The sequence below is a fragment of the Passer domesticus genome, chromosome 3 (genome assembly GCF_036417665.1).
Source record: "Passer domesticus isolate bPasDom1 chromosome 3, bPasDom1.hap1, whole genome shotgun sequence".
In the NCBI taxonomy this organism is placed as follows: domain Eukaryota; kingdom Metazoa; phylum Chordata; class Aves; order Passeriformes; family Passeridae; genus Passer; species Passer domesticus.
The window spans coordinates 98,784,716-98,811,277 of record NC_087476.1 but is presented as its reverse complement, the minus strand read 5'-3'; the positions used below and the strand labels follow the sequence as shown (position 1 = coordinate 98,811,277).

Genomic DNA, 26,562 nt, shown 5'->3' with positions numbered 1-26,562 from the left:
GGGACTGATGAGTCAGACTGGTTTCAGCATTACTGAGCATCAAAAGCAGCATGATGACCCCTTCTTCATTTACCATGGATAGCTTTTCCCACAGTCGTTGATTGTTTTTCCCATTCCAGGCAAGGATCCTGCTACAGAGCCTTAGCAACAACTGTAAAATTTAACTGCAGAATGTGCAACAGGTAATTCAATAATCCAGCTGTGCCCTCCTTCCCCCAAGCAAAGTGCAGGTTTTCTTTTCCAAAGCTATGCTCTGAGTAGTCAATGTTTTACTTCTCATCCTCCCGTCCTGCCATAACTCAGCCTATTTGGAGACACAGTCTGCAGCAACTACATAACCAAGAGCTACGCTTCCCATGTAGGATCCTCCTGTCTCTGATACTACCGCGTTCGCTCTGGTTTTGTGGGACCAAGCATTCAGGCTTGTGTGCCGAGCTGTATGGCCCCAGGGTTCGAGCTTAATGCAAAGTACAGGATCAGGCTGGAAAAGACCTCTGAGGTGATCGAGTCCAGCCCGTGCCTGAACGCCACCATGGGAGCTGGACACCGGCAGTGCCACATCCAGTCTTTCCTTGAACGCCTCCGGGGATGGTGACTCCACCACCTCCCCGGGTAGCACATTCCAGTGTCCGATCATCCTTTCTGTCGAGGAATTCCTCCAGCTGTCCAACCTGAACCTCCCCTGCGCAGCCTGCGGTTGTGTCCTCTTGTCCTGGCACTGGTGGCTGGGGGAAAGAGGCCGATCCCCGCCTGGATATGACCTGGGAGTTGTGGAGAGCGATAAAGTCATCCCTGAGCCTCCTCTTCTCCAGCCTAAAAACACTCCTGCCTTCCGCTACGCTACACGATCGATAAACACTTCCATATCCATACATTTACAAATTACTAAGCCTGCGCAGCGTTTTCCGCCGAACCCCGCTGTTTTCAGCCGGGCCGGGGCTGCCCGGGCCCCGCCGGAGGGGCCCGGCCGGGGGCGGTGCGTCACTGCCGCGCGCCGCCGGCCGGCGAGGCCCCGCGCCGGGGGCGGGCCGGGGGCGGGGCGGCGCCGCGTCAGAGCGGGGAAACGAAAGCGGCGGCGGCAGCGGCCTCGCGTCCTGCCCTCGCCGCGCCTGCCAGCCCCAGCCCTTCGGAGCCGGCCGCCCGCCCCAGCACGGCGCTGCCCGCCGACCCCGGCGGTGCGTGGGTCAGCGCGGGGCGCGGCCGCCGGCGGCTCCCGCCGTCCCCCGCTGCCCGCCCTCCGCCTGCGGGGGTCTCGGCTCGGCCTCTGGGACCGGGGCTGCGCGGCGGGCGGTGCGACCGCGCTGAGAGGCAGAGAAGGCGGCGAAGGCGGTGAAGGGTTTGGAGGGTAAGTGCTGCGGGGGCTGGGGGTGTTCAGCCTGGAGAAGATGAGGGTCAGGGGAGCCCTTACCGCTCTCTGCAACCATCCGAAAGGAGGTCGTGGCCAGGAGGGGCTCGCCCCTTCTCCCAGGCAACCAGGACAAGAGGACACAGCCTCAGGCTGCGCCGGGGGAGGTTTAGGCTGGACATCAGGAGGAATTTCCTCACAGAAGAGATAATTAGACATTGGAGTGGACAGCCCAGGGAAGTGGTGAAGTCACCGTCTCTGCGGGTGTTCAAGGAAAGACTGGCCGTGGCACTCGGTGCCATTGCCAGTTCCGATGGTGGCCTTCAGTCCTGGGTTGGGCTCGGTGACTTCAGAGGTCTTTTCCAACCTAAATGATTCCGTGAGAGGCCGGTGCTGTGGGGCATGGGTGGGGATGTGGAGGGGCTTGCCCTCGCAGCTGCGGGGCTCCTGGGGGGTCGGGTGTCCCTAACTTGCGACCAGTTTTTGCATGGTTTGAAATTTGTCGGGAGGGCAGGTGCACTGAGGGACCCTTAGTGGAGTTTGGAGGGTGGGGGTCTCGGTAGGGAGCTGGCAGGAGTGAGCTGAGTGTTGGTCTCTCATTTGGCTCTCTCAGAAGAAATATAAAATGGCTGGTTTGTTAGAGATAAACAAGGGTAAAAACCCAAACCCCTCAATTGAGGCAAGAGCAGATAAAGGTGAGTTGTCAGTAATAGAACTTCTGGTGGAAGGGAGAAGATTTCTTAGCCATAGTGCAATGAGGTTGTGGGATCATTTTGCAGTCACAGTTGTGGGGATAAATAAAAGATTTGGCCTTAAGCTGCCTTGTATGTGTTTGTGGAAATAAGTTTGATAACTAAAGGTTTGAATTGGTGACCTGGGGCATCTTTTATAGCCCAACAATCCTATGTAGAATAATAAACCCTAATCAAAGTACAGTTTCTTTTTTTTTTTTTCAGTAGCAGGGAGGTTTTAGCTAGTGTGATAGACATTTTTGCCTTTAAATTTTCCCCTTTCCTTGCTTGTTGTCTTCTGCAAGCCCTCCAAGCTGGCTTCTAAGCCATCCATCTTAAGCATTAGACTTTTCTCTGAGTTTATGCAAAATTTAGCAGCCACATACAGAAGCTGGATATTTTACCGGTGATTCCTGGTGAAAAACACAACTGCACACACAACTTGAGCACACATATTTAATAAAGTTCTGCTATAAAAGTTGTGCAGAAAAGCTCCTTTATTAATTAAGATTTGCAGAGGTGAAGTCAGAGTTGTTTGGAGTCTCATGAGAAATTGGTTCCACCTTGCATATTCTCCATTAGATGGATCTGACATTTTTCAGTATGTTTGGATAAAATTAATCTTTAATTCAGTAGTAGTAATGAACTGTCATATATTTAAGTTATTTAACTGTCTACATCTGGGTTGACTTAATCTACTTGCATTTGGGGGTAAGTAGGTTGTAGAAGTGATTTGAAATTCATCAGTTATAGGGAAAATTCCATATCAGTTTCCCATTTTATTTGTTAGACTAGGTTAGACTTTCCCTAAAGACATTTAAATTGAGAAGCCTAATACTAAACAGCATAATGTGATCTGTGCCACCATGCTGCTATGCATTACAGAAAGTTATGCTTAATGTTTGCCAAGTGTGATGATCTCCTCCTCCTCCTCCTCTTCTTCATTTTCTTCTTCTTCTTGCATTTCAGGAAAACATGAAGAGAAGGACAGAACCCGAATTTAGCAGCCCCCAAAATAAGCAAAAGAAGAGGATAGAAGACTTGGGACTAACCCTCAGTTCTACTTCAGATGATGAAAATCAGTTTAGTAATCATACTACTCAAGGTAAGGTTGGAGATCTGGAATGTGCTGCTGCAGGGGATGTAAATAATAACCAGGAATTGAACCGACATCTCCTGAATCCTAACTGATAGCCTGAATTTCAAGGGTGTACTCTCTCTGTAGGAAAAAAGCTACATTATTTCTTTTCAAAATCTTGGATTGATGTGAATTCTTTTAGGCTCTTTAACAATCTTAGGTAAACCTTTTAATCTGGGAATTGTATGAATTCAGATGTAGAAAACTGGATTTGAAGTAGATGACGTGCATGATCCAGAGCTCTAAACATCCTTGTCATACTGATCTTTTCAGTCTCAGCAGTTATTTCTGGTTTGGAAATTCAGTACTGAGGCGCTGTGGGTGTTACACCATAAAGAAGCATCATAATTTTGTTTAAAAAGGAAGAAAGAAATCAGTAGTCTTACCACATTTCTACAGACAGGAGAAATTTAGATGAATACAATGGGGCCAGTTGGTTGGGGCTTCTACTTTGTAGGACCATCTCTTGTGCTGGCTCAGTGTGATTTTGCCAGGGGACAGAGTTGTGAGAGCTCACAGGTGCTTCTTTTCAGAAAGATCTATTTCAGAGTTAACTCATTGCCTACTTTTTCTTGGAGTGTGCTTTCTCACCTGGAGTTGGGATATACCACAGATGAGGCATGTGACCTGTACAATTGGTGTCACTGTTGTGGGACACTTTAAACTCTCCCAAGATGGTACTTCAGGTTACTTCACTGTTGTGCCTGCTATGTCAGAGTGTTAGGATTTCTCATGGTCATGAAGTGTTCAAGTGCCTGAACACATAAAGAAGCCTTCCCTTGTGAAAATGGAAGGGGGTGTGTGTGGAAGATGAGTGGATTGGTGTGGGAGTAGCTGTAGCTGCAGGGTATAGTGTGTGTACCTGTCTGACAAGGCCCAAGGTGAGGGAGGAGCCCAGAGGTGCAGAATGTGAGAGCTGGGGTTGGGAATGCTCTGTGCACTCAGGGCTGAGCTAAAAAATTAAAACGGATGTTTTTATCATTTTTCTCCCCCTTGTGATTATTGAGTTCATACAGGAATCAAAACAGGTGTAAGCCTTAGTGTTTGAGAAACAAATTGATACAGTTCAAGGACAATATTTTGGGTAGAGTTAATTGTTTATTAGTCTGTTACACCCATTGTGGTTTCTAATGAAAGAAGGGAGGTTGGGGAAAGAAGTGATTTGAGATTTAATCTCAGCTGAGCATGGCTTAGCAAATCTTTAAAACAAGAAGAGTTGTAAAGGGACTGCACTGAAACTTATGCAGTAGGTGAAAAACTGCCTAACTTGCTGTAGTGAACTTGGGGATCCTTGCTATTTAACTGGATAGTGGGGATCTAACTGAAGTATAATAAATTAGCTTTCTCTTCTTTCTGCAGTATTGGCCATTTGGTAGATGACTGTGTACTCAGTGTGAGTTTTTGGCTAAGTTAGGGATGGATTTGCACTTGTAGTTAGATAGCATATAGAAGAAAATTCAAAATGTTTCATCAGGGTGTAATTGCCACTATTCTAAGGAGAGAATCCCTGTGGATCTTCTCAGTTCCTCAGGATCATTGTGAAGGTCAGGCACACCACAGTACTGTTGTGGTCATGCTGTGGCTGCTCTGCTGTGTGATGGGGTTTGCCCAGCCCTTTGTGGGGCCTGGAATCATGGGGTCAGAGAGGTTGTGTGTGTCTCTGAGGCAACAGGGAAGATAACCAAGTGTTGGTTGCACAGGGTGTGTTATATTACACCTGCATGCTTCCTGTAACACATTTGAGACACTGAGGTGTCCTCTGTGTGTGTTCGGAGGATTTAATGAGTCTCACTATGTTCTACTGTGATTATTGAGATGTCTTTCTTCCATTTTATTTTTATTTTCATTCTCACTTTTTTGCTCGTTTTCAGAATCTTCCAGTAGCACCAGTGGGTCTGACAGTGAGAGCGATGAAAAAAGACCAGTCTTCAGCAATGAGTTCAAACAAGACTCTCTCGTGGAGGGTACTTCATCCCGCTACTCAATGTATAACAGTGTCTCCCAAAAGCTTATGGTAGGTCAAAATAGTTTTGGACCAAACTGTTAAGAACTGGTGAAAAGACCAGTTTGTTATAAAAAATACTTTGATTTTGATCCTCTTTGTAGCAGGGTTCTCTGTCTTTTATTTCCTTACTGTTATGTACATACATGAAATTGATTACATCCCTGCTTTTTGTTATTGTTCTCTTATTGCTAAAATTTACTGAGAGAAAAACCTGAAAAACTAGCAGATAATGAACATAGTTCTTTTAACCTAAGAGATGTGTATGTGTTTCAGGAGCAGTGTCTTGCATTCCTCCTCTGAGTTTTACATGGATTTTTAGCTGATATTTGAAATGCATGTGAATACATGTTCACAACAAAGAATATCATCACAACATGAATTTTTTTCCTGTACCAACATCTTTTTTTATGAACCATCCATGCTTACTGAGCCTTGTGATGAATGGCTCCAGGCTCCTCACTACTTTCTCTCCGAGCAGGCTCTTGCCGCCTTACTGAACTTGCTGAATTTGATGTCATCTCAAACATCATTTTTCAGATCTAGTTTTTTTTGTATCTTGCCTCAGTGAAATGAACTCACTTGAAAGTCCTGAAAGCTACAATTGAGATTAAAAATGCTCAGTGCCTGCAAGTCACTTCAGGGTGATGTGCCCTACTCTTTGACCTTAGCAGTAGTACACAAACTTAAGTCTACTTGCCTCAGAGTGCTCCCTTTGCTCCCTTTATAGGCCAAGATGGGCTTCCGGGAAGGAGAAGGTCTGGGAAAATACGGCCAAGGCAGGAAGGATATTGTTGAGGCCTCCAATCAGAAGGGAAGGAGAGGCTTTGGCTTGACCCTCAAAGGATTTGATGGGGAGCTCAATATTGATTGGCAGGATGAGCCAGAGGTAAGTACTTTCTGTTTTAAGCCCCATTTCTCATATGGTGTTCAGCAAAAACTGGGAGAAAAAACACAGTTCACACATTCTTTCTTGGCAGCTGTATCTTTTCTGGTGTCTCTAAACTGTACTTTGAGTACTTGACTTCTGTTTTGCCTTGATTATCAGACTCTAATAAAGGGGAACGTGGTGAGGTGTTTTTTTTGGTTTTTTTTTTTTTTTGGTTTGGTTGTGTTTTTTTTTTTTTTTTTTTTTTTTTTTGTGGTGGAGGTGTTTGAAGTTGTTTTTCATTTTGAAAATAAAGAAGACATGTTTCAGTCCAGGAGGAAAAAACTCTACAGTTGGCACTGAAGTCATGGCATAACCCCTTATGCTAGCATTGGGGGGCAAACTTTTGGGGAGCAGTTTTTATATTTTTCTAGCAAAAACATCTTTGGCTCTTCCCATGACTTGTGTTTGCAGCCTAGTGCCTACGAGAAGGTGGACTGGTGCCCTGAGTGTACCACAGAGATCCCAGATGCTCAGGAGCTGAAGGAGTGGATGACTGTGGGGAAGGTAAATTTTTAGATATTGGTACTTACCAGCCTAAGACAAAGCAGGAGTGCTCAGCCTGGGATGGGACAGTTGCCATGTCAAATAGCTGTAGAATAGCATGAACTGTGAACAAGCTCTTGAGGTTGCTAGTTTGGCTTCCTGCTTAAAGGAGATCCAGCTAGATCTGATCAGGTTGCTCATGGCCTTGTTTAATGGAGGTTTGAGTATTTTCAAGGGTGGAAGCTTCACAGCACAGTCTGGGCATCTGTTCAGTGTTTGCAACCCAGTTGACAAAAGAAAATTTACATATGGCTAATTAGCATTTTTTATGTGGCTTTTGTCCATTGTTTCTTGTCATGTTGCTATACATTTCTAAGAGCCTAGGTTAATCTTTTTTGCCTCCTGTTAGGGACTTGTCCCATTGTTAGATACAGCAAAAGGATCTCCCTTTCTGCATTCTGAGCAAACAATTCTCAGCTTTTTCTCATTCACCAGGTGCTTTTTGACCCTTGTTATTTTGGTGGCCCTTTTGCTGCTTTTGTTCCAGTATGTCTGTTTTTATACTGGGAAGTGCTTAAACTGGATACAGTATTTCATATGTGATCTCAAGATGCCTAACATGGGAGAAAATTCCTCAGCCTAATTGCCACACTTTTGCTGATACAGCCTAGTGTGTGATTGGCAGCCTTCATCCATTATTGGTACATGCTGCATTCTGAAATAACAATATCATGCTTGCTAATTGCTCCCTGTGCTCTTGTCCTGTTGCAGAGGAAGTTGATGATTGAAGATGAAACAGAGTTCTGTAATGAAGAGCTTTTACATAATGTCCTGCAGTGCAAGGTGAGCCCCTTTTTAGAGAGGAACTAAATTTTTGGGAAATAAAGTGAGATGAATAAAGAGGATTGAGTAGTTAGGTAATTGACAAGAGCTCAGAATGTCCTCTGTCACCTCAATGTCACTGGGATGGCCTAGCATCCTGTTTTTTACTATCTGTTCAGCAGCCTGTTTTGAACCTCAGCCTTCTGAGAGATTTTCTTGGTATAACTCCAGCTGGCAGCTAAGCCCCCTGCAGCTGCTCACCCATTCTCCCACCAACGGGATTGGGGAGAGCATGGGAAGGGTAAAAGTGAAGAAAAGTCATAGGTTTAGATAAAAGCAATTTAATATGTAAAGTAAAAGCCACTCAATGGAAGGAAAGCAAAACAAGGAATTAATCACTACTCGCCATGGGCAAGGTATTCAGCCATCTATCTTCAGGAGAGCAGGGCTCCATCATATGCAAGGGTTACTTGGGAAGACAAAAAACAACTCTGAATGTCCTCAGCTTCCTCCTTCTTCCCCCAGCTTTACATACTGAGCACTATGGGGTGTGGTATGGAATATCTCTTTGGACAGTTGGGGTCACCTGTCCCAGCTATGTCTCCTCCAAACTCCACAAGAATGCATTCCCTACCTACTTTCTGGCAGGGTGGTATGAGAAGCAGAAAAGGTCTTAATGCTGTTCAAAGGCTGGTCAGAAGTAACAAAAGCATCTCTATGTTATCAACACTGTTTCCATCACAAATCCAAAATGTATCTCAATACTAGCTAATATGAAACCACTACTATGAAACAAATTAACTCTACTCCAGCCAAAACCAGCTCAGAGATGATAGAGAGCAGTCACCCACCCTTAGTCCGACTGAAAGGCTGAAGGCTTGGCCGAACTAAGGAAATCAGCTCCCCTTCTTTTCTTGTCTGTTCAGTCTTCCATCTTCAATTTTATCATGCCCTTGTATACTGCAGTAGAGAGTGTGTGTATATATGTGAAAGAAATACTTTAGGCTGGGACTACTTTTGAGGTGGCTAACCATATTATCAGGCTGTGGAGGTATCAGTACAGAATTTGTCAGTGTTATTAAATTTGCTTAAGAGCTGAGGTGGCTTAGAATAAGAGTAAATATCATTGTGAGACAGAAAAACATTTTGTATTGGTGAACCAAATCCTGCATGGAGTTTGCTGTCTAAGGAGAGAGAAACAAGAAGATGGGAATTGCTGATGCCCACCTATCCCTCCAGCCTGTGCCAGGTCCAGCTGAGCTTTGTTTCTGTTTGTGCAGAGTGTATTTGATGAGCTGGATGGAGAAGAAATGCGTCGAGCCCGAACAAGGTCTAACCCCTATGAGATGATACGTGGAGCTTTCTTCCTGAACAGGTTTGTAGAATGTCTGGTACTGTAACCCCTTTCCCATTGTGTCTATTTTCAGCTGTGGGAGCCAAGGATGAAACTTAACAAGGCCATATTTATGTGTTCATAGGGCTGCAATGAAGATGGCAAATATGGACCATGTCTTTGACTACATGTTTACAAACCCTAAGGACAGCCAAGGGGTGAGTTCCGCTAACTTTCAAATAGCAGTGCTTTCTCAGAGAATGTGGAAGGTGGGAAGAAAGGAGAATCTTTAGGATACTAGCTGGGAAAACAGGTCCTTGAAAGATTCCTCTGAGCAGTGTAGTTTGTGGTGTATGTGGTTTGACTGACGGGAGCTGTTACGGGTCAGTAGAATTTCCTCAGTTTCCTTTTGCAGGTGCCTTTGATAAAGGAGTATGATGCAGAGCTGCTCTACTTTGCTGATGTGTGTGCTGGTCCTGGAGGCTTCTCTGAATATGTCTTGTGGAGACGGAAGTGGCATGCAAAAGGATTTGGCATGACCTTGAAAGGACCAAATGATTTTAAACTGGAGGACTTCTATTCTGCTTCCAGTGAGCTCTTTGAACCTTATTATGGTATGTAGTACACCCATGAATGTAACCTGATGTTTTTGTTCATGCTGCAGCCTCTGTATTAGTGGCAGAACTGGTATCAATATACTAGCAGGGGGATCTAGAAGAAGCCTGGGGAACCATTTTACAAGGTAGAAGGGGGCTGTCATTGGAGGAAGGGGTTGAGATTGGTGAGTTTGCATATCAAGTAGTTCTGACAAGTAACTTTCATTTTTTCAAAGTCATTTGCATTTATTACCAGTCTGGTCTGGGAATATGTTTCATTGTAGCAGTTGATAGTTGACCAACTCTCCTGCTGTGAACAGGGATACCTTCCATGAGACCAGATTGCTCAAAGTGCTGTCCAAGCTAGCCGTGAACAGACACTGGGCATCCACAACTTTTCTGGGCAATGTGTCCCAGTGACTCATCACTCTGAGTAAATTTCTTGTAAATGTCCATTTTAAATGTACCCTCTTTCAGTTTAAAGCTATTATACATTATTCTATCACTACACTCCCTGATAAAAAGTCCCTTCCTATCTTTACTGTAGCCCACTTTAGGTACTGAAGGGTGCCTAGACTCCCTAGAGCCTTCTCTTCTCTAGGCTAAACAGCCTCAGTGTTCTCAGTCTATCCTTATGGGAGAGGTGCTCCAGCCTCCCAATGTGCCCAAAGATCTATCAGCAGAACCAGAGTTAGACACCTCATTTACCCAACTGTCAGCATGTTTCTGTATCAGACCCTCCTAGCTGTGCTCTCATAATTGATTGTGGGCTCTTAGTAAAGATAAATAAAACAGATTTGGGCTGGAGGCTGTATCTGAATCACTGTGACTAAATAAGCTGCTTAATCCAAGGAGGTTTGTTATGTTAACATGTTTTACCTTGCTTTGAGACTGACTAAACAGGTGTACACAGACAGTTGCTGCATCTCATCTTGTGCATTGTAACTTGTTCATCTTGATGATGTGTTTGAGCCCTCTATCTGCATTGCTTTTAGGACTAGGAGGGGAAATCCAAGGATTGCTAGTATTCCTGCTTCTTATTTCAGACTATATAAAAGAAACTGGAAGGTGACTGTCTTGTAGAGGATGTGTTTTTGTGTTATTGTGCCTTGTGTGATTTTTTTTTCCCTCTCCACCACTGACTCTTGTTGGCTGCCACTCTTGACACCTGACTATGAGCTCTTAGAGAATGGTTAGTAGCACTTAAGGATTAGATCTTAGTTAAAGTTCATGGCAAGGGCAGGAAGGCAGATAAACACTTGGTTGCAGTGTTTGGATCTTCATAGTTCATGGCAAACTGGTGTTATGGAGATGAGGAGACACCTGGAGAAATTAATAGCCCAATGGTTTTGATTAATTTTCTTGATCCCTTTCTGTTATGCTATAAAGTCTAGTGAGGTATGTACAGACTCTCTTCCACTGATGGGAAGGAAGTAGCCTGCCATGATATTTCTGTTGTGAAGAATTGTAAAAAATTCCAGTGTCACTTCACTTATTGACAGGATGGTTGTGAGGAGTTTGGTTATCAAAACCATATCATGCATCCTGATCTCTTCTGCTTTCTAGTCCTCCAGCTGAGGTAATAGAACCTGTAGTTGTAGAAGATTTACAGGATCTAATACTAAACACAAGTTCAGCTTTACTTGAGGCACAATTGGTGAGCTCTAGAATATATCTTAGGTCAGCTTTCTAAAACACCAGCTGGGGGACAGTGTAGCTCTCTTTTAAAAGAGCCCTATGGGAAAACTGTATGAGTATTTGTGCACAAACCCTACATCTTTTTCCTTACTCCCTTCACAAATTTGTTCACTGTTTTTGTTGGGGGGCTTGCTTTTTTAAAGCCCAAATTACACTGTGCTTGAAAATAGACTATTATGTGTCTTTGGAATTATTTGAATTCTTAGTAAAAGGTTACAAATGCTCAATATAAAGAATTTTGCCTTGTCTGTAATAATGTGTTTTTAACAGGTGAACTGTGCAGTGAACTTGACTCTTACATTTTCAGTAGGTTCAGCTATGTGCCACTCCTGCTTGGATGAGAATATTGTTTTGTCATATAATCTTTATTTGTCTTGTACTGAAGCTAATATAGAACTCCTCATTTGAGCATGGTTATTGTATGGTCTTGTTTCAGCCCCCTGACCACTCAATCTGAATAACTTTTCTGAATTAAAAAGCATCTTTGGTGGTGGACAAGGGACTTTGTTAATGTTTATTTCACCTATCAAGGTCTTTGTAATTTCTGACCAAATGTTGATTGAATACAATAGATCACCTGCACATACTGATCTTTTGTTTGTACTTGCAAATGTATTATTGATTGTCTCCTTTTTCTCTTTAGGAGAGGGTGGGATTGATGGAGACGGAGACATCACTCGATCAGAGAACATTACTGCTTTCCAGAATTTTGTTTTGGATAATACTGATCGCAAGGGAGTGCATTTCTTAATGGCTGATGGGGTTAGTTAATTTCTTTTTCTTCCTGCACTAAAACAAACCCAACAAAACAGACACCTTTGTCTGCATACAATAGGGTGTTTGACACGTGTAACTACAATATGAAATTCTACAGGTCTTGCCATTACAATTCCTGGTGCTGATTCTTTTACTTTAAACAAAAATAATCATGATTCAATGATTTAGTTCCTCAGAATCCTTTGCCTGACCAACAGATTTGTGGAGATACTAATCATATGCTATGCACTTTGCAGGGTTTCTCAGTGGAGGGTCAGGAGAATCTGCAAGAAATCCTAAGCAAACAACTCATGCTTTGCCAGTTCCTCACAGCACTGTCCATTGTCCGGACAGGTATGTTTGGTCCATTAACTTTCCTCCTTCTCTAAGGTGTGGGTGGCACTGGGGAACGTTGCTGTACAATTTTTATTAGTGCCTTGAAGTCTGCTCTGCCATGAGTTGCACAGAATTGAATGTGTATGCATAAGTCCTGAGATGGTTGTCACAAAGTTAAGATATCTGGTGAGAAAAATAAGCTAATCTATGTCTGTTTTGCTTTTGATTAAAAGTATGAACTAAAATGCACTAATTTAAAGCACTTAATTTGTTGGGTTATGTAGCTGTCTTGGGGTAAGGCCATGCAGTGTGATAACTGGACAGTCTGCCTGAGATTTATGGCACTAGCTGGACCAACTTCCTCAATATCCCAGCTGATTGGAACAGTGGTGTTTATCCAGTTCTTTCTTTCCTCTAGCTTCTGAAGGCTTTTCTCCTTTAAATCTGCCATCTGTGTGATAAGAACTAATGATGCCTTACCCTGTCTTAGCTGGACCTCTTTGTTGCTAAATGGTGGACTTTACGCTGTGTCTGATTCTGATGGCTTCCATCTTCCACTGAGTTTAGTTAGCCCTTGGCACTGATATAGAAGACAAATTGTAACAAAATGATAATTTGTATCTTGTGCCCTATGTTTAGAAGAACCTGAGGCAATGGTCTACTAAGGAGTAGTCTCAAATGTGATGTGATAAAAGGCCAGCTTTCTTTAAGTCTTTCCTACATGGGTAGATAATAGTTCTGAAAAAATGCCTGCTTTTTGCTTGGGGAAATTGGGAATCTTATTTGAAGGAGGGGTGCAACACAGACTCTTTTCTCTCTAGATGGCAAGTTGTTCTGTTTAGGTAACATCTTTTAGTCTTCTCCTCTGGTCTGAGGTTCCTTGTTGCATATATCAGGGCTCCTCTTCCCTGGAGGCTTTGGGATACATGCTGCCAGGCCATAGGGCACAGGCTGGGCCTGGAAGGGAAGGATGAGAGGCAGATAGAAGGTTTGCTTGTGAGACAGCCTACATGCTGATTAGATTCTTGCCAAGGGAATGCTTTTCTCTCTACTGCAGAGACATAGGGAAGATGTTTCATGAAGTCTTGGTAGCTCACTTCATGACTGTATTTTGGATGCTGTTTAATTGCACAAAGACTCTGTTACTAGTTCTGCAGAAGGATTGAAATGCTCAGTATCTCCTTGTTTCCCTATTATCTACTGGCATCAGTGTACTTCCTCTTATTTTTACAGGAGGACATTTTGTCTGCAAAACCTTTGACCTGTTTACTCCATTCAGTGTGGGTCTTGTTTATCTGCTCTATTGCTGCTTTGAGAGAGTTTGCATCTTTAAACCTGTGACAAGCCGCCCTGCTAACTCAGAGAGGTGAGATGCTTGAGCATGAGGGTCTACTAAAGAAAACGATCCTCTAAATATAATGAAAGATGGATTTGGGTAAACCTAGTGTAGGCTTTGTGACCTGCCTCGATTAGCAGCTGTCTTGGAGGAGGAAACATTTTAGATGTTCGGTAAATTACAGACAAGGTAAAGATTATATTTGCCAAATTCTTGTTACGGGAAGGAAGCTGTGGAACCGGGTATGTAACAAATCTTGTTTTGCATGAAACAACTGTGGTTTCAGTGAATCCAGAGGATACATGCGAGGTTGGACATGAGCTGGCACTGTGTGCTCACTGCCCAGAAAGCCAGTTGTATCCTGGGCTGCATCCAAAGCAGCATGGCCAGCAAGATAAGGGAGGGAAACTGTGCCCTGCTAGTCTGCTCTGGTGAGACCCATCTTGCAGTGTTGCATCCAGCTCTGGGGTCCCTAGCACAAGGAAGGACGTGGATCTGTTGGAGCAAGTCCAGAGGAGGAGCACCAACATGATTGCAATGATGGAGCACATTTCCTATGAGGAAAGGCTGAGAATTGGGATTGTTCAGCCTGGAAAAGAGAAGGCTTAGGGGTGACCTAACTGGGTCCTTCCAGTACTTGAAGGTACTGGATGATCTTTAAGATCCCTTCTAACCCAAACCAGTCTATGATTCTGTGATACTGTCTGTGTTTTCATTGTACCTCTCAATTTTAGCAGAATTGGTTTGCTACTTGAGGGAGATATATGGGAGGTTTACATAGGATTACATTTCCCTGTCTTTCCAGAGCTTAGAAAATGTACGATGACTCAGTGATAGGTCAGTTTGCATCTTTGTAAGGATATTCAGGAGGAAAGAGTTCCTGGGGTTTGGGAAGCTCTCCTTATAATGGGAGCATGGTGGAAAAGTTGGCCGTGTGAAAGAACTGATCTCTGTGCCTTGCTCTGCAGGTACGTGGTGTGCAAAGGCCTGAAGTCAGGGATTGAGGATGTGCGGGATTACCTCTTCACAGTGAACATCAGACTCAACCAGCTGCGCAATTCTGACGTCGATGTGAATCTTGTCGTCCCCCTGAACGTGATCAAAGACAACCAGGATTTCTACAATTATGTCGTCCAGTCCAATGAAAAGTGAGTTACTGTGGGTGATGAAGGCTGCTGGCTGTAGGCAGACTAATTTAGCATGGCTTTCAGGTGTAACTTCCTGCACTCATGGAAGTATTTGTTGATGCTGCCACACTGCTCTGCTTTTGTTCCCTGAGAGGCTGAGCAGAGCAGGGGGACTCTTTGCAAACAGAAATGCTGTATTACTGTTAGTGATTGTTTGGCCTCAGAGCACTGTGTAGAAAAGAAAGTACTGCCTAATTTGTTCCAGTGATCTTCCTGTGAATTTGAATCACGTTGGCTAAGATCCCTCATTGCTCTGTGAATCAGACTAGCTTCCCCTTGTTGTCTCAGCACTCTTTCTTGTTTTGAACAGTAGAACAATGTTGGTGGTGATTAACTTGCTCCCTGACTAAAACTTTTCTTCTCTTTTAGCCACTGCAAAGTTCAGATAAAGGCACTAGCCAAAATTCGTGCCTTTGTTCAAGACACGTGAGTATATTCCTCTGCCTTTTGGTGAAGACTGAATGAACCTACTATTAATGAATTGTTTTGCCCTTGTTTAATAAGTTGTTGATTTGAGCTGATATTTGTCTTGGCCTTCGGAGATAGGAAAGTGAAAAGTGCTTTAAGGTAGCTCAGTTTGTTCTCCACCTGAGTTATTTGCAGAGATGTGTGGGTGGCTGGAGGAGTCCTGAAAATTGATGATCTATTATCACCCTTGTTGGGAAGGCTTCCATGCACTGGATGATTTCCAGTTACCATAAGTGAGCTTGCTTCTTAGCAGGAATGTAAGCAGAAAAGTAACTTGTAGCTGGTATTTTCAATTCAACGGTGACCATCCAAGTTGAGTGTGGTTCATAGCTGTTCATTTTTCCATTTGCAATTCAAAACATCTGTGTTACAGACCTAGAATTACCTAAAGGTTGACATCAATTTCTTGCATAAAACTAAAGCCATTGCAATGTTTCCCTGCTATGGCTTTTCTGCTCAGGTGTTATTCAGACATAGTATATAGGGTAGAAAGTTGAGTGAATGTGGTAGTTAGAAATTGTCTTAGAGCTGATTCTGTCTTGACACTGTTTTTTGTATGGCCTTGAACAGGTTTTCACTGTTATTCTTAAGTAGGGCTGTGTGCCCAGCTTTTGGAGATTAGTATAAGTTTGTACAAATACATAACTTACTGTAAACATTTATACCAGTGGTACTTTCATGGAATGAAGTGATGGCTGATAGTAGTGCAGACCATGAAACAAAGCTAAAGACAGGAACTAGAGGGTAGGGAGGGAAGACTGCATCCTCTTTCATAGAACCCTTCGTGGAGCAGCTAATGTTGTTCTCAAGCCAGATGCTGAAAGTTCTACATTTTATAAGGCTGGGATATATAATGCTGCAAGATCAAGGAGGTTTCACCATCTTAACAGTCTGCTGTCTTTCTTTAGAACGCTGGTTGAGCCACGGCAGGCTGAAATCCGAAAGGAGTGTCTCCAGCTGTGGGGGGTAAGTAAGGTGTCAACAGGCAAATTGCGAAGGTGTCCTTGCTATAGCAAAACAAGAGTGGAGCTGCAGTAAAGATGGACTTTCTAGACAGAGGTTTAATATCTTGTCTTGTGGGAAAGTCAGAAACCGTTTCAAGCTGTCATGTAATCAAACAGGATGTGCCTGATTTATTGTGTATGGCTCAACTGAGCAGGCTTCTCTGCAGTTGAGAATATTTCATTGCACATAGAGTGAACTCAGCACCTAGATCCCAAGTAGCAGAGCTCTCCAAAGGGTCTTGTTTTATGAGTCTGCAGTTCGTGTTTCCTAAGCTTTTGACTGCAGTGGGGCCATAGATATTGCAGTTATTTTCACAGGCTGATGGTGTGTCTTTGATGAAAGGATATTTCATCAAAACATGCATGACATCAAAGGTTTAGACTAAATCTTTCTGGAGTTGCTGGTTGGTTTCTGTGAGATATGGTGTGCCTACATTAAATTTACAAAACATGTGAGACATTTTATTTTCAACATGACATCTCTTCATCTCGAATCCCAAGAGCAGGGGTTTCAGGGACAGAATGTCCTGTCATATATTGAAATCAGAAATGTTCCTTTGAATGTGCCAAAGAATAACACTCAGTATCAATTGTTTGGATTTGTTTTCAGATTCCTGATCAGGCTCGTGTTGCTCCTTCATCTTCAGATCCCAAGTCCAAGTTCTTTGAGCTGATTCAGGTGAGAGTTTGCCTAGAGTCCTTTCACACAAATATAACTTCTTTTTCATATTGGAATTAAGGGACGAAGAAGCTTGTCCTGGATTATTGCTTTATGTAGAAGTCATGTTTACCTGCCTATTGATGTATTGTGTCCATCTTGCCTTTTCCATACTTTGCTCTTTAGGGCGCAGACATTGATACCTTCAGTTACAAACCCACACCTCTGAATTCCAGCACACTGGAGAAAATTCGCCAAGTGTTAGATTACCGGTGTATGGTGTCTGGAAGTGAGCAGAAGTTCCTCTTGGGGTTAGGGGTAAGTGCTAAGAACAGTTTGGGAGTCTTGCTGATTAATTTCAATGCTGCTATTCTGCCTTGCAATTTCATCCCATCCTTTTCTGTCCCTAGAGGCCTAAAACCATCTTTTTCAGCAGTACCTGAGACTGCTACTTATTTATGTTTCTTTCTCCTGATATCACTGCCTTTCACACTAATTAACCCTTTTTCTGTAATCTCAGCCTACACAGAGTCCTGCACTCCTGCTAGTGTCTCTAATTATCTTCACTGTCCTTTTAAAGGTGTTCTATTTCTGGTTCTTTGTGTGGGTGTGAAAAGTCACTGGTAGATTAGAATTGGTGGTTTTGTTCCTTTGCTGTAGAGGTTAAGGTTCTTCCTTAAAACTTATGACAAAGAAACTGCCTAGGACAAAAAGATTGTCTGACGGTTGCTCTGCAGTTAGAGGTCTCTTCTCCACCCCTGCCCTCAGGAAGCCTTGGCTGAATCCTACTCTGTCTTTATATACAGAAATCACAGATCTACACCTGGGGTGGTCGCCAGTCAGACCGCTGGACAAAGCTGGATTTGAAAACTGAGCTGCCACGAGATACTCTTCTCTCTGTGGAGATTGTTCATGAGCTGAAAGGAGAGGTAGGAGCCTACTCTCTCTCTTACCATTTTGCTACAAAGAGTAGTTTCACTTAATCTCTCTAAGATACTGCAGAATAAATGTTCCATCTGTGCTGGGTACAAGTTGTTTTTTTTTTTGTATATGATCTTTAGAGTAATTATTTTGGATTAAGTTCCTCCTTTCTGTCAAGTGCTAGAAATATAAGCTTTCAACATTGTTTTGAAAACGCTCTGGACCTTATGTGTTGCTGTTCTAAGTGGAGCTGCATATGACATTGCCACCATGACTTCATGTGTCTGTGGCTCTGTCGGTACATAACTGTTCAGTAGTGACTACAGCCTATGGGGAGAAGATCCTTGTGGTATATTTACAGTGTAAGGTGAAAAATCCCAGCTGCCTGGGAGTTTCCCTGTCCTCTTGCACCTCAGACAAGGATACTGTAATGTGCTGGGCTTTGTGTACCTGATAAGGCACAGATAACTGGTGATGGCAGCTGTGGTCCCGCCCTCTCTCCCTCCCCTAAGACAGAAGTGGGTATTTGAGATGCACCAATTCTTGGAGGATGCCATGTTCCTGTATAACGGGCAGCAGGGAATTTGAGGGAATTTGTGTGTTTCTAATATCTGGAAAGGTGCCCTCTTGCTAGAAGAGATGTCCTGTCAAAAAACAGGCTATAAATCAAAACTGAAATCTCAACAGTGTGAACAATAAATCTCTGTATTGCCCTCCTTAGGGGAAAGCCCAGCGAAAAATCAGTGCCATCCACATCCTTGATGTCTTGGTGCTGAATGGCAATGATGTTCGAACACAGCATTTCAACCAGAGGTATGTAGGTTCTGGAGAAGCTTTTTTCCTCTACATGTGTAGGAGTGACTGGGAAATAGTGTTTAGACAAAAAGCAGAATGCTTAGCACAGGGAGACAAGTGCATTCAGTTGAAACACTGTTATAAAGGTGAACTGTGAATGAAGCTGCTCTGAACTGAAGTACATGTAGGCTTTTCCACCTGTATCTTCTCTGTGTATGAGGGCAGCTTTAGGTTCTTTCTTAGTGTAGGGTGAGCCAGGCACCGCTGGGGTAAACTGACCATTCTGGGAATGAGCTGAGAGAAAAGGAACAAGCCCCTCTGTTTCCTTCCTCAGGGACATAATGTCTCTGCTAATCCTGCTAGCCTGATAAATATATCAGTGTTGAACAGCATGTGGACTTAGGGAGTAAGCTATGGAGACTCATTTGTAATGGATAATAGGCAGTATCACTGGACACTGAATTGGGAGGGTGGGGTGAAAAGAAGTCTTGCTAGACCCATTTGCCTAGCAGTCTGCATGTCCTGAGCTGTCAAATCACTTACTGTGTTGAAGCTGTTATGTGCCAAAGGCCTCCTTAAATTGCTGGGTTCTCTTTCCACGTTCATTCAGGATTCGGCTGGCAGAGAAGTTTGTCAAAGCTGTTTCTAAACCCAGCCGGCCAGATATGAACCCCATCCGGTGAGTGCCACCTCCTTCCCTCAGCCTCGCTTGCTTTGCTGTCAGTGTGTTGGAGGACATGAAGGGGAGTTAAGTTACAGGCTGAAATTAATAGTTCTATTATGTACTTTGGAAAGAAGCGAAAAAGTTTTTATATATTTAAGGTGAGTATTGTTAATGAAGAAGTGGTGCCCTCCTTTCACATGTCAAATAGTCACATTTTTTTCATTATAGATGGATTGGCTGCTGTTGATTCCAAATATGTGTGATTGTAGCCTAGCACCCAGTGAGCTTAATCATTGCAAAGAATTCTGTCCTTGTCTGCCCTGAAGGGTCAGCAGCAGTACAGTGATGCTGACTGTTAGTAAATGTAGGACTGACCAGCATCTTGAGGACAAGGCTTTAGTTACAATCCCCAGGAAAGTTCTTGATAAAGGGCTTCAGCTTTGGTTGTCTCCTGGCCTTCTATTTCATTAATTCTACTGCAGTGTAGCATAAGAGCACCACTGTGAAGGCATCAGTTACATATTATGGACAAAACAGCTTCTTATTCACAAGCTGAAGTGCAGCAATATCATGAAAGAATCTGGAGGAAGGGAAAGAGAATCTTCTCGATGGCTTAATGAAAGGTAATGAGTGGAATCTCTAATGACAAACAGACAGTTGTAATAATTGGAGGAGCTCAAAATGCTGGGGAAGGCTGAAGGTGAAGTGAGAAGGAGAGCTGGGGAAATAGATTGCAAAAGGGTCATTTGATGCTTTTGTGGAAAGGTGTTAAAGTGTTCCTGCTGTGGTCTTTGAAGCCTGATGCTTGTAGCAGTATGTGGGAAATGAATGGTTGGGGTGTCCAATCAGAGGCAGTGCTTTTTTAACTTACTCATTGTTTTTCCGTGTCTCAAAGCAACAAAACCAGTTTGATGTAATGACAGAATGAGGTCTCAAAATAATCTTAACTGATTTTAAAAAAACCCCTCTTTTTACCTCAGGGTAACTAACAAGTTTGTTGCATCTCTGAGGATAGTAATGGTGAAGATCAGATTGTTAATTTTACTGTGAGGCCAGCTGAAGCCAGAACATGCCTGGGACTGACCTTGGTCAATTTATCTGATGGGAAAACAAAAGCACCTGATTTTCACTGTTTTTACTTTTCTGTATAGTCAACCTGAGGTAAAAATGCACAGTTTCCTTAGCAGCAAGGATATTTATCTGCTGCTTACAGCAATCCAGCCATGAGCATGCAGGTGTCAGGTTTTCTCAAGCCGGGAAAAACTAGACACTGAAGCATAAATATAGAGGAGATAAAGAAGGGTGAACCTCAGTTGAGCTTACCTCATGCTGTATAAAACCAATCATTTGTCTGCTCTCTGTAGCTGGGCAGAAAAAAACCTCACAGTTTAAACTTTTTTGAAATAATGTTTTTGTCTTTTCTTCCCAGAGTGAAGGAAGTGTACAGATTGGAAGAAATGGACAAGATTTTTGTGAGGTAAGCGATTGGTGCAAACAAAATGTCAGGCCCTACTTGAGGTTATCAGCCACTGGTGCACAGGAATGGGAGGGATGTTCTGATCTGTGCTAGTGGGGTCATGGAGGCAGAGCTGTTAGAGCTCGTGGTGGCTGCTGTTCCTGAGATGCTGCTCACTCATAGCTACATTCTGCTGCTTTCTAATGCTGTAGATGTGACCAATGCACTTCATAACAGTTAGAGTAGCAGCAGTGCCTGAGTTTGGGTGCAGAAGTGGCTTCTCAGTGGCTTCAAAGGTCAAGAATTCACACTTGAAATAGGAACCCCATTTGATTAATTACGCTAGCTTATCACAGATTTTTCACCACAGCGCTCAACTTGCAGCCTGATCTAGACAGGTCTGACTGGTTTCTCTTGGCCTGTGTGGGAAAGCAAAAACCTCAATTTTTCAGGGTGCGATGATTTGATCCTGTCGTGTGCAGTGCTGTCAGTTCTCACTGTGACATTCTGCAGAAGGGGGTGCAGGTGGTACGAGGTGTGTACAAGCACAGTAAAGGAAGAAACACTCTCTATCACTGCCTTCTTCAACATTTAGGTTAGAGATGAAAGTCATCAAGAGTTCAGGGGGAATGCCCCGGCTGTCCTACACTGGCCGAGATGATCGGCATTTCGTGCCCACGGGACTCTACATCGTACGGACTATGAACGGTAGGAAGAGAGAGTCCCTGCTCCCTCTCAACTTTTCTTTGTCTCTCCAAGTAAAAAGTACTGACCAGGCTTGCTCATCTTAACTTGGTAAAAAGATAATGGCAATATTTGAATGGCTAGAGGTTAAGTAATGAGGGTAATTTGCATGTAATGACGGTAGCATTGATTAGGTTGAGGTTTAGGGTGTCATATGTCAGTTTTTCTGTTGTTGGTTGATTAGCTATCATGTGGATAATTCCATTTATTTACATGACTGACTACCTTATTTTTTAATGAGATCATAATTTTTCATCAAGATGTTTTCTAGAGTAATAGGATGTGGAAATACCCTGTTTTAAATATCACTTTCTAAACGGAGGGAGAAGGGATTTTTTTCAGTGAATAGAGAACAGCTTGGAAAGCAGGTTGTCTTGGGAGAAGGAAAGAAAAAGGAGTAATGGAAGGATCACAGTTATTCTTTATAGATTCCTCCTCCCTACTTTTACTGTATGTGTATCTCTTCTGTGACTTTCACCTCCCCCACCTTTTTATTTTCTACCTGATCCCTGTAACCCCTCTGCTAGATCCCTGGACAATGGCATACAGCAAAAACTTCAAGAAGAAATTCTTCTTCAACAAAATGACCAATGTAGCGACATACAACCTCCTTCCTGAAGCCATTGCACCCTTTCAGTGAGTATGAGCCAGAGCTGAGGCTATGGACGGGTTTGTGTCTGCCAGTGTGTGTGTGTGTGTGTGTGCCTGCCTGGGTGTTTGGAAGGGAGCTCTGCGGTGCTGTGTCCTTGCAGTCGTTTGCAGTGCAATGCAGTTGGTCACCAGAAGGGTGTGCTGCAGGAGCTGGCACCTTCTCAGGCTTTCAGGAAACTGCTGATGTGGAATCATGGATTTTGCAATTAATGGCTATGAATAACGAACATGTCACAAATTCGTTCTGCTGTCTGCAGCAGACTACAAGTTACTGAACCTCCTGCATGCGGGGAAGTAGGAATTGAGCCCAGCAACTGTAGTTTGCTGCATCTCTGTATTTAACATGTTTGGTTGGAAGTTGCTAATTTAAAAGCAAATCCCAGTTCATTTAGCCCAGGCTCTGGAATAACCTGTGGGAAGCTGAGAGCTTTTTTTAAAGAGAGTGAGAGAGCAAAACAGTAGCTCCTTGGGAAAGGATAGAGTGGCTTGTCATTGGACAATCATTAACATTGTGGCTGCTGAAAACCATCTGTATCTACTGAGTATTAGGCTGAGGGCATTACCCAAGTACAGCAAATCCTGAGTCTGATGCCTCTGGGCTCCTGGGTAGAGATGTTCTGCACTACCACCATTACCCAGGACTGTGCCTCTGAGCAAGAGCTTCACATGAAACAGCACTCCTGATTTTCTCACTTTGAACCTCCTTACCTGTCTTAGAGCAGTGTTTTCAAGAATCCTTAAGCCTTTCTTCATGTGGTAAATGGCAGAACAGGCTTAAAAGGCGAGGCACATGATGCTTTTTCTCTCAGTGTGTCAGGGTGGGGTTAGTTCTGCCTATGTACTCTGAAATAGGCCAGCATGAACCTACAGGAATGGCTGAGGAGGTGGAGGGAGTGCTTGTGTGAGACTCCAGAAAGGATGTGTTGTGGTTAGTGAGTACTAATATGTCTATAATTAGCCACTGACATGTGCTCTTGTCGCTGTGCTAGTACTGCTTTGTTAGAACAGAAGCATTAAATAAGCTATGAATATTAAGTGTCAGTAATTGTACAAAACTAAAGGCTGCTGTGTTGGCAGTAATTAGCAGCTCTGATTTCATTATGGCTGGGACTGTGTTGATGCAGTGAGGGAGGGCTGTGCTTGATGGATGGAGTGGGAGATGCCATTGTAGGACCAGAACTCTCAGCAGCAAAGCAGGGCTCAGTTATTTCACATGAGGGGAAAGAGGGAATGATCCTAGCTGCTTTTGTGCCGTGGGAAGTGCTGTTTGTTTGCAAAGCTCCCTAGGACAGCTGTTACTGATTATAGTAGGTATGTGGTGAGGGATTAGGTTGCTGCTCCTGGCAGACTTTCTGAATTCTTCATTAAGGTCTTTCCATTGCCTGCAATGACAGTTTCATCCTCTGAGAAACTTAGGGGGAGGTAGGGTTTTTTCCCTAGTGACCTGACTCTTTCCAGAAAATACTGAACTGAATTTGATTGAAGCTAGAATTAACAAGTTTGTTTGCATGGAAATCTCTTAGGCTTGGCTGTTGCTGTACTTTGAGGGCTGTAGAGTTTGTAAGGTGAGTGAATGAATGAATAAATGCACTGGTCTTTTTTAAGGCACCTGTTCTGAGTATTTCTGTGTGGCTCCCATAGCAAGGGCAGCTGTCTGTCGCTGGGATGGAAGTGTTTTCTTTTCCCTTCCCTGCCTAACTAATCTTGTTCTCCTCTCTGCCCACAGTGTCTGCCATTACAGCCGGCTCTTCTGGGAATGGGGGGAAGGTGTTAAAGTGCACGACTCTCAGAAAAGACAAGATCCAGAGAAGCTATCAAAGGAGACTGTTCTGTCTTTCATCCAAGCACACCACCCCTAACCCTGCTCTCTTGAGGGTGCAGCGAGGGGCTGAGCCCAGCTTGGATTCTTCAGGGACTGATGGGACTGGGAAGGCTCCACAACTTCTATCCTGATATTCTCCAGAGCTGATTTCCTGGAGATGATCGAACCAGAGGGTGGTATGCAGAAGGCACAGGATGAGGCTTTACCCTGGTAGTGTATATAAGAGTACAGACTAGGTAGCACCTGGTGCCAGAGTACCTAAGGTGCCTCCTAGAGCCAAGGCCTAATGTCCTTTTGTCCTGACCTACGGCATGCATGAGGCCAAGGGGCTGGCAGCTTTCTTTGCTCCTATTCAAACATTCAGCAAGGTTTGTGGAGCTCTGTGTGTGCCAGAACTCCCCAGGCTTCTGCTTCTGTTGCAGTGTGGGAAGGAGCAGAGATTTTTTGATGGCAGAGCTGGGCAACAGCACATTGAAGTGGCCCTGCATTGCTCCTGGCAGCTGTCTCCTTGGCCTTGTCAAAGGCTCCACTCTCCAGTGGAGGGTGTTAAGTCTTTGGTGAGCTGTGGGCAAAAGTTATATATTCTTGTCGGTGTCTCCAACACTTCTGTTTATCAAGGCACTCAGCTAGCCACTGGCAATTCATATGTGATGGACAAAGGCCAGTGCAGGTGATGAGTACAGTTCCTGGCATAGATCTGATGTGCTCACACCTCTGCAAGCTGCTGTGACAAGGATTTCCCCTCTCCAGGTTAGTGAGTGATACCAAGCCAGCAGCCTGGGGCTAATTTGTGGAAATGTACCATGGTTGGTGTACATGCTTCATGGTACTTCTGAGACCAAGTGCTTTGACTCTTGGTACTTAACGTTATTACCTAAACCTTCAGGGAGGAAAGTGGATGTGGGAGGGAAGACACAGAAAAGCTAGGATGCTGAAGTCTCTGGAAGAAATGATGGGAATGTCTAACTTAGTTAAAAAGACCCAGAACTTCAGTAGAAAGGTATCTTGACTTTAACCATGTAGGTTAATAAGAAGCAATCCTGTCCCCTGACTGTGCCCACTGGAAAGGTTGCCAGATTTTCCTTTTAAAATATCAGATAGGCTTTGAAATCCTCTGTATCTCATTTGACTCTGGAACTGCATCTGAGGTGAAGGCACAGAGCCAGGAAACTCCTCTCAGTACGGCATTTGTGTCAAGACTTCTCCATGCACTTTTGTGCCAGGCTCAAAGTTGGTTTCTGTTGCATGTTTTACCTTCACTTCTGGTTTCCATGGCACTTTGCCAAGTCTTCCACATAAATCAGAAGATAACACATAGTTGAATGCTTTGGGACAAACAGCAAGATAGTCCCTTTTTTATTTTGTTTTGTTTGTTCTTGGCTTGTTTTTAAACATGGATTGGCAGTAGGGAGAAAAGTGATTTAGGGGTTTGTCTGAATTGTGCCTTAAGGAAAGCTATAGTTATAGAATCTATAGCAGTTGTTTAGACTGTGTCTTTTTCTCCACATCCATATGAATGATTTGACCAAGTCTGTGCAGCAAAACATAGACATTTTGACTTAGGCACAGGTCTGTCAAAGCAGTTGAAGGCTGCAGGCTGTTAATGCATCCTCTTGGCTGATCTGTAGACCCTTTCCACTCTCAAACATTGGTAAAACATGTAGGAAAGAAATGGTGGCTCTTCCCCCTAAGCAACAAGAGGTGTGTCATTAGTAGCTTTGTCTTGACAAAGGCACTTCCATGAGGGATGGGGAAGAATCTCTCCCAGTAGGCAATAAAGTACCTCAACCTCTGATGTCCAGGCCTATGTACAGTTGGCTTTTCAAACCAACCAGCAATTTGAGGACTGAGTACCTTTGTGGACTGCCTTGAGGCTGTTCAGTGCCAGCAATGCATGCTGCTCCCTCTGCCAGGCTCCTTTGCAAGTGTTGTGTCTTCAGTACTCAGAGCTTTGACTCCTGTGGGCTGACAGACAGAAGAATGACTAGGAAGTAAACTAGGATCAGTGTAGGCCTTAGAGGGTACAAAAAAACCTGGTCAGTCTGCAGGAATTGATATGAATGGATACTTCAGTTACTAACTTGTCTCTAGTTGTTTTAATTTGCCTTTTTTTTTTATTTTTGATGCACTGAACCTTGATTCTAAATCTCCCTTCAAGAAGGCAAGCATGAGCCACCAAGCTACTTGCTTCCCTGCTGAGGGTATGTTGGGAAGGGCGGGTGAGGAAGGCCTTACTGAAGGGAGTGTTTATGTATGTTAATTGCACAATGTGTTGTTATTAGGCTTTATATCATTTTATGTTGACTTCTATGCTTTCATGTTCTTTTACCAATACAGCCCCTTTAGTTCACAGCAGTGCTTCTTTCCTTTACTTCCCACAAAATTTGGGCCAGCAGTGTCTGTCAGTGTGGCCACAGAGAAATGCCAGCAGAGTTAAATATTCAAGGCAGTCCCTTTTAAAGGTTTTTGTGGCAAGTTTAGAGCACTGGAATGAGAGGGCATTACAGGGGACAGTCTCTGGCACTCCTGCAGCAAGGGTAGGCTTCTGTTCCAGTCAAAGGAAGTACATTCCAGGCCACAACAGGCTAGTAACCCACTGCTGAGAGCTCACTGACCAGAGGCTTAAGTGCCTAACCTAGTCTAGGCTTACCAGAGTGCAATGTGTGCCAGGAGGGAAATAGTAGC

At 43.7% G+C, this 26,562-nt stretch overlaps 1 protein-coding gene across 1 annotated transcript; it reads left to right on the top strand.

Annotated features, from left to right (window-relative positions):
* The first annotated feature begins 1,050 nt into the window (after positions 1-1,050).
* CMTR1 (cap methyltransferase 1) lies at positions 1,051-26,229 on the top strand. The gene is made up of 24 exons (XM_064414581.1): positions 1,051-1,345; positions 3,046-3,181; positions 5,086-5,228; positions 5,947-6,105; positions 6,559-6,651; positions 7,402-7,473; positions 8,733-8,827; positions 8,931-9,003; positions 9,201-9,399; positions 11,723-11,841; positions 12,093-12,189; positions 13,405-13,537; positions 14,476-14,655; positions 15,064-15,120; positions 16,071-16,128; positions 16,777-16,845; positions 17,011-17,142; positions 17,631-17,753; positions 18,467-18,558; positions 19,151-19,219; positions 20,634-20,681; positions 21,256-21,368; positions 21,932-22,040; positions 23,782-26,229. Exons 2-24 carry the CDS (start codon positions 3,052-3,054, stop codon positions 23,912-23,914), a joined length of 2,496 nt encoding a protein of 831 aa, XP_064270651.1. The 5' UTR covers positions 1,051-1,345; positions 3,046-3,051; the 3' UTR covers positions 23,915-26,229.
* The last annotated feature ends 333 nt before the right edge of the window (positions 26,230-26,562 follow it).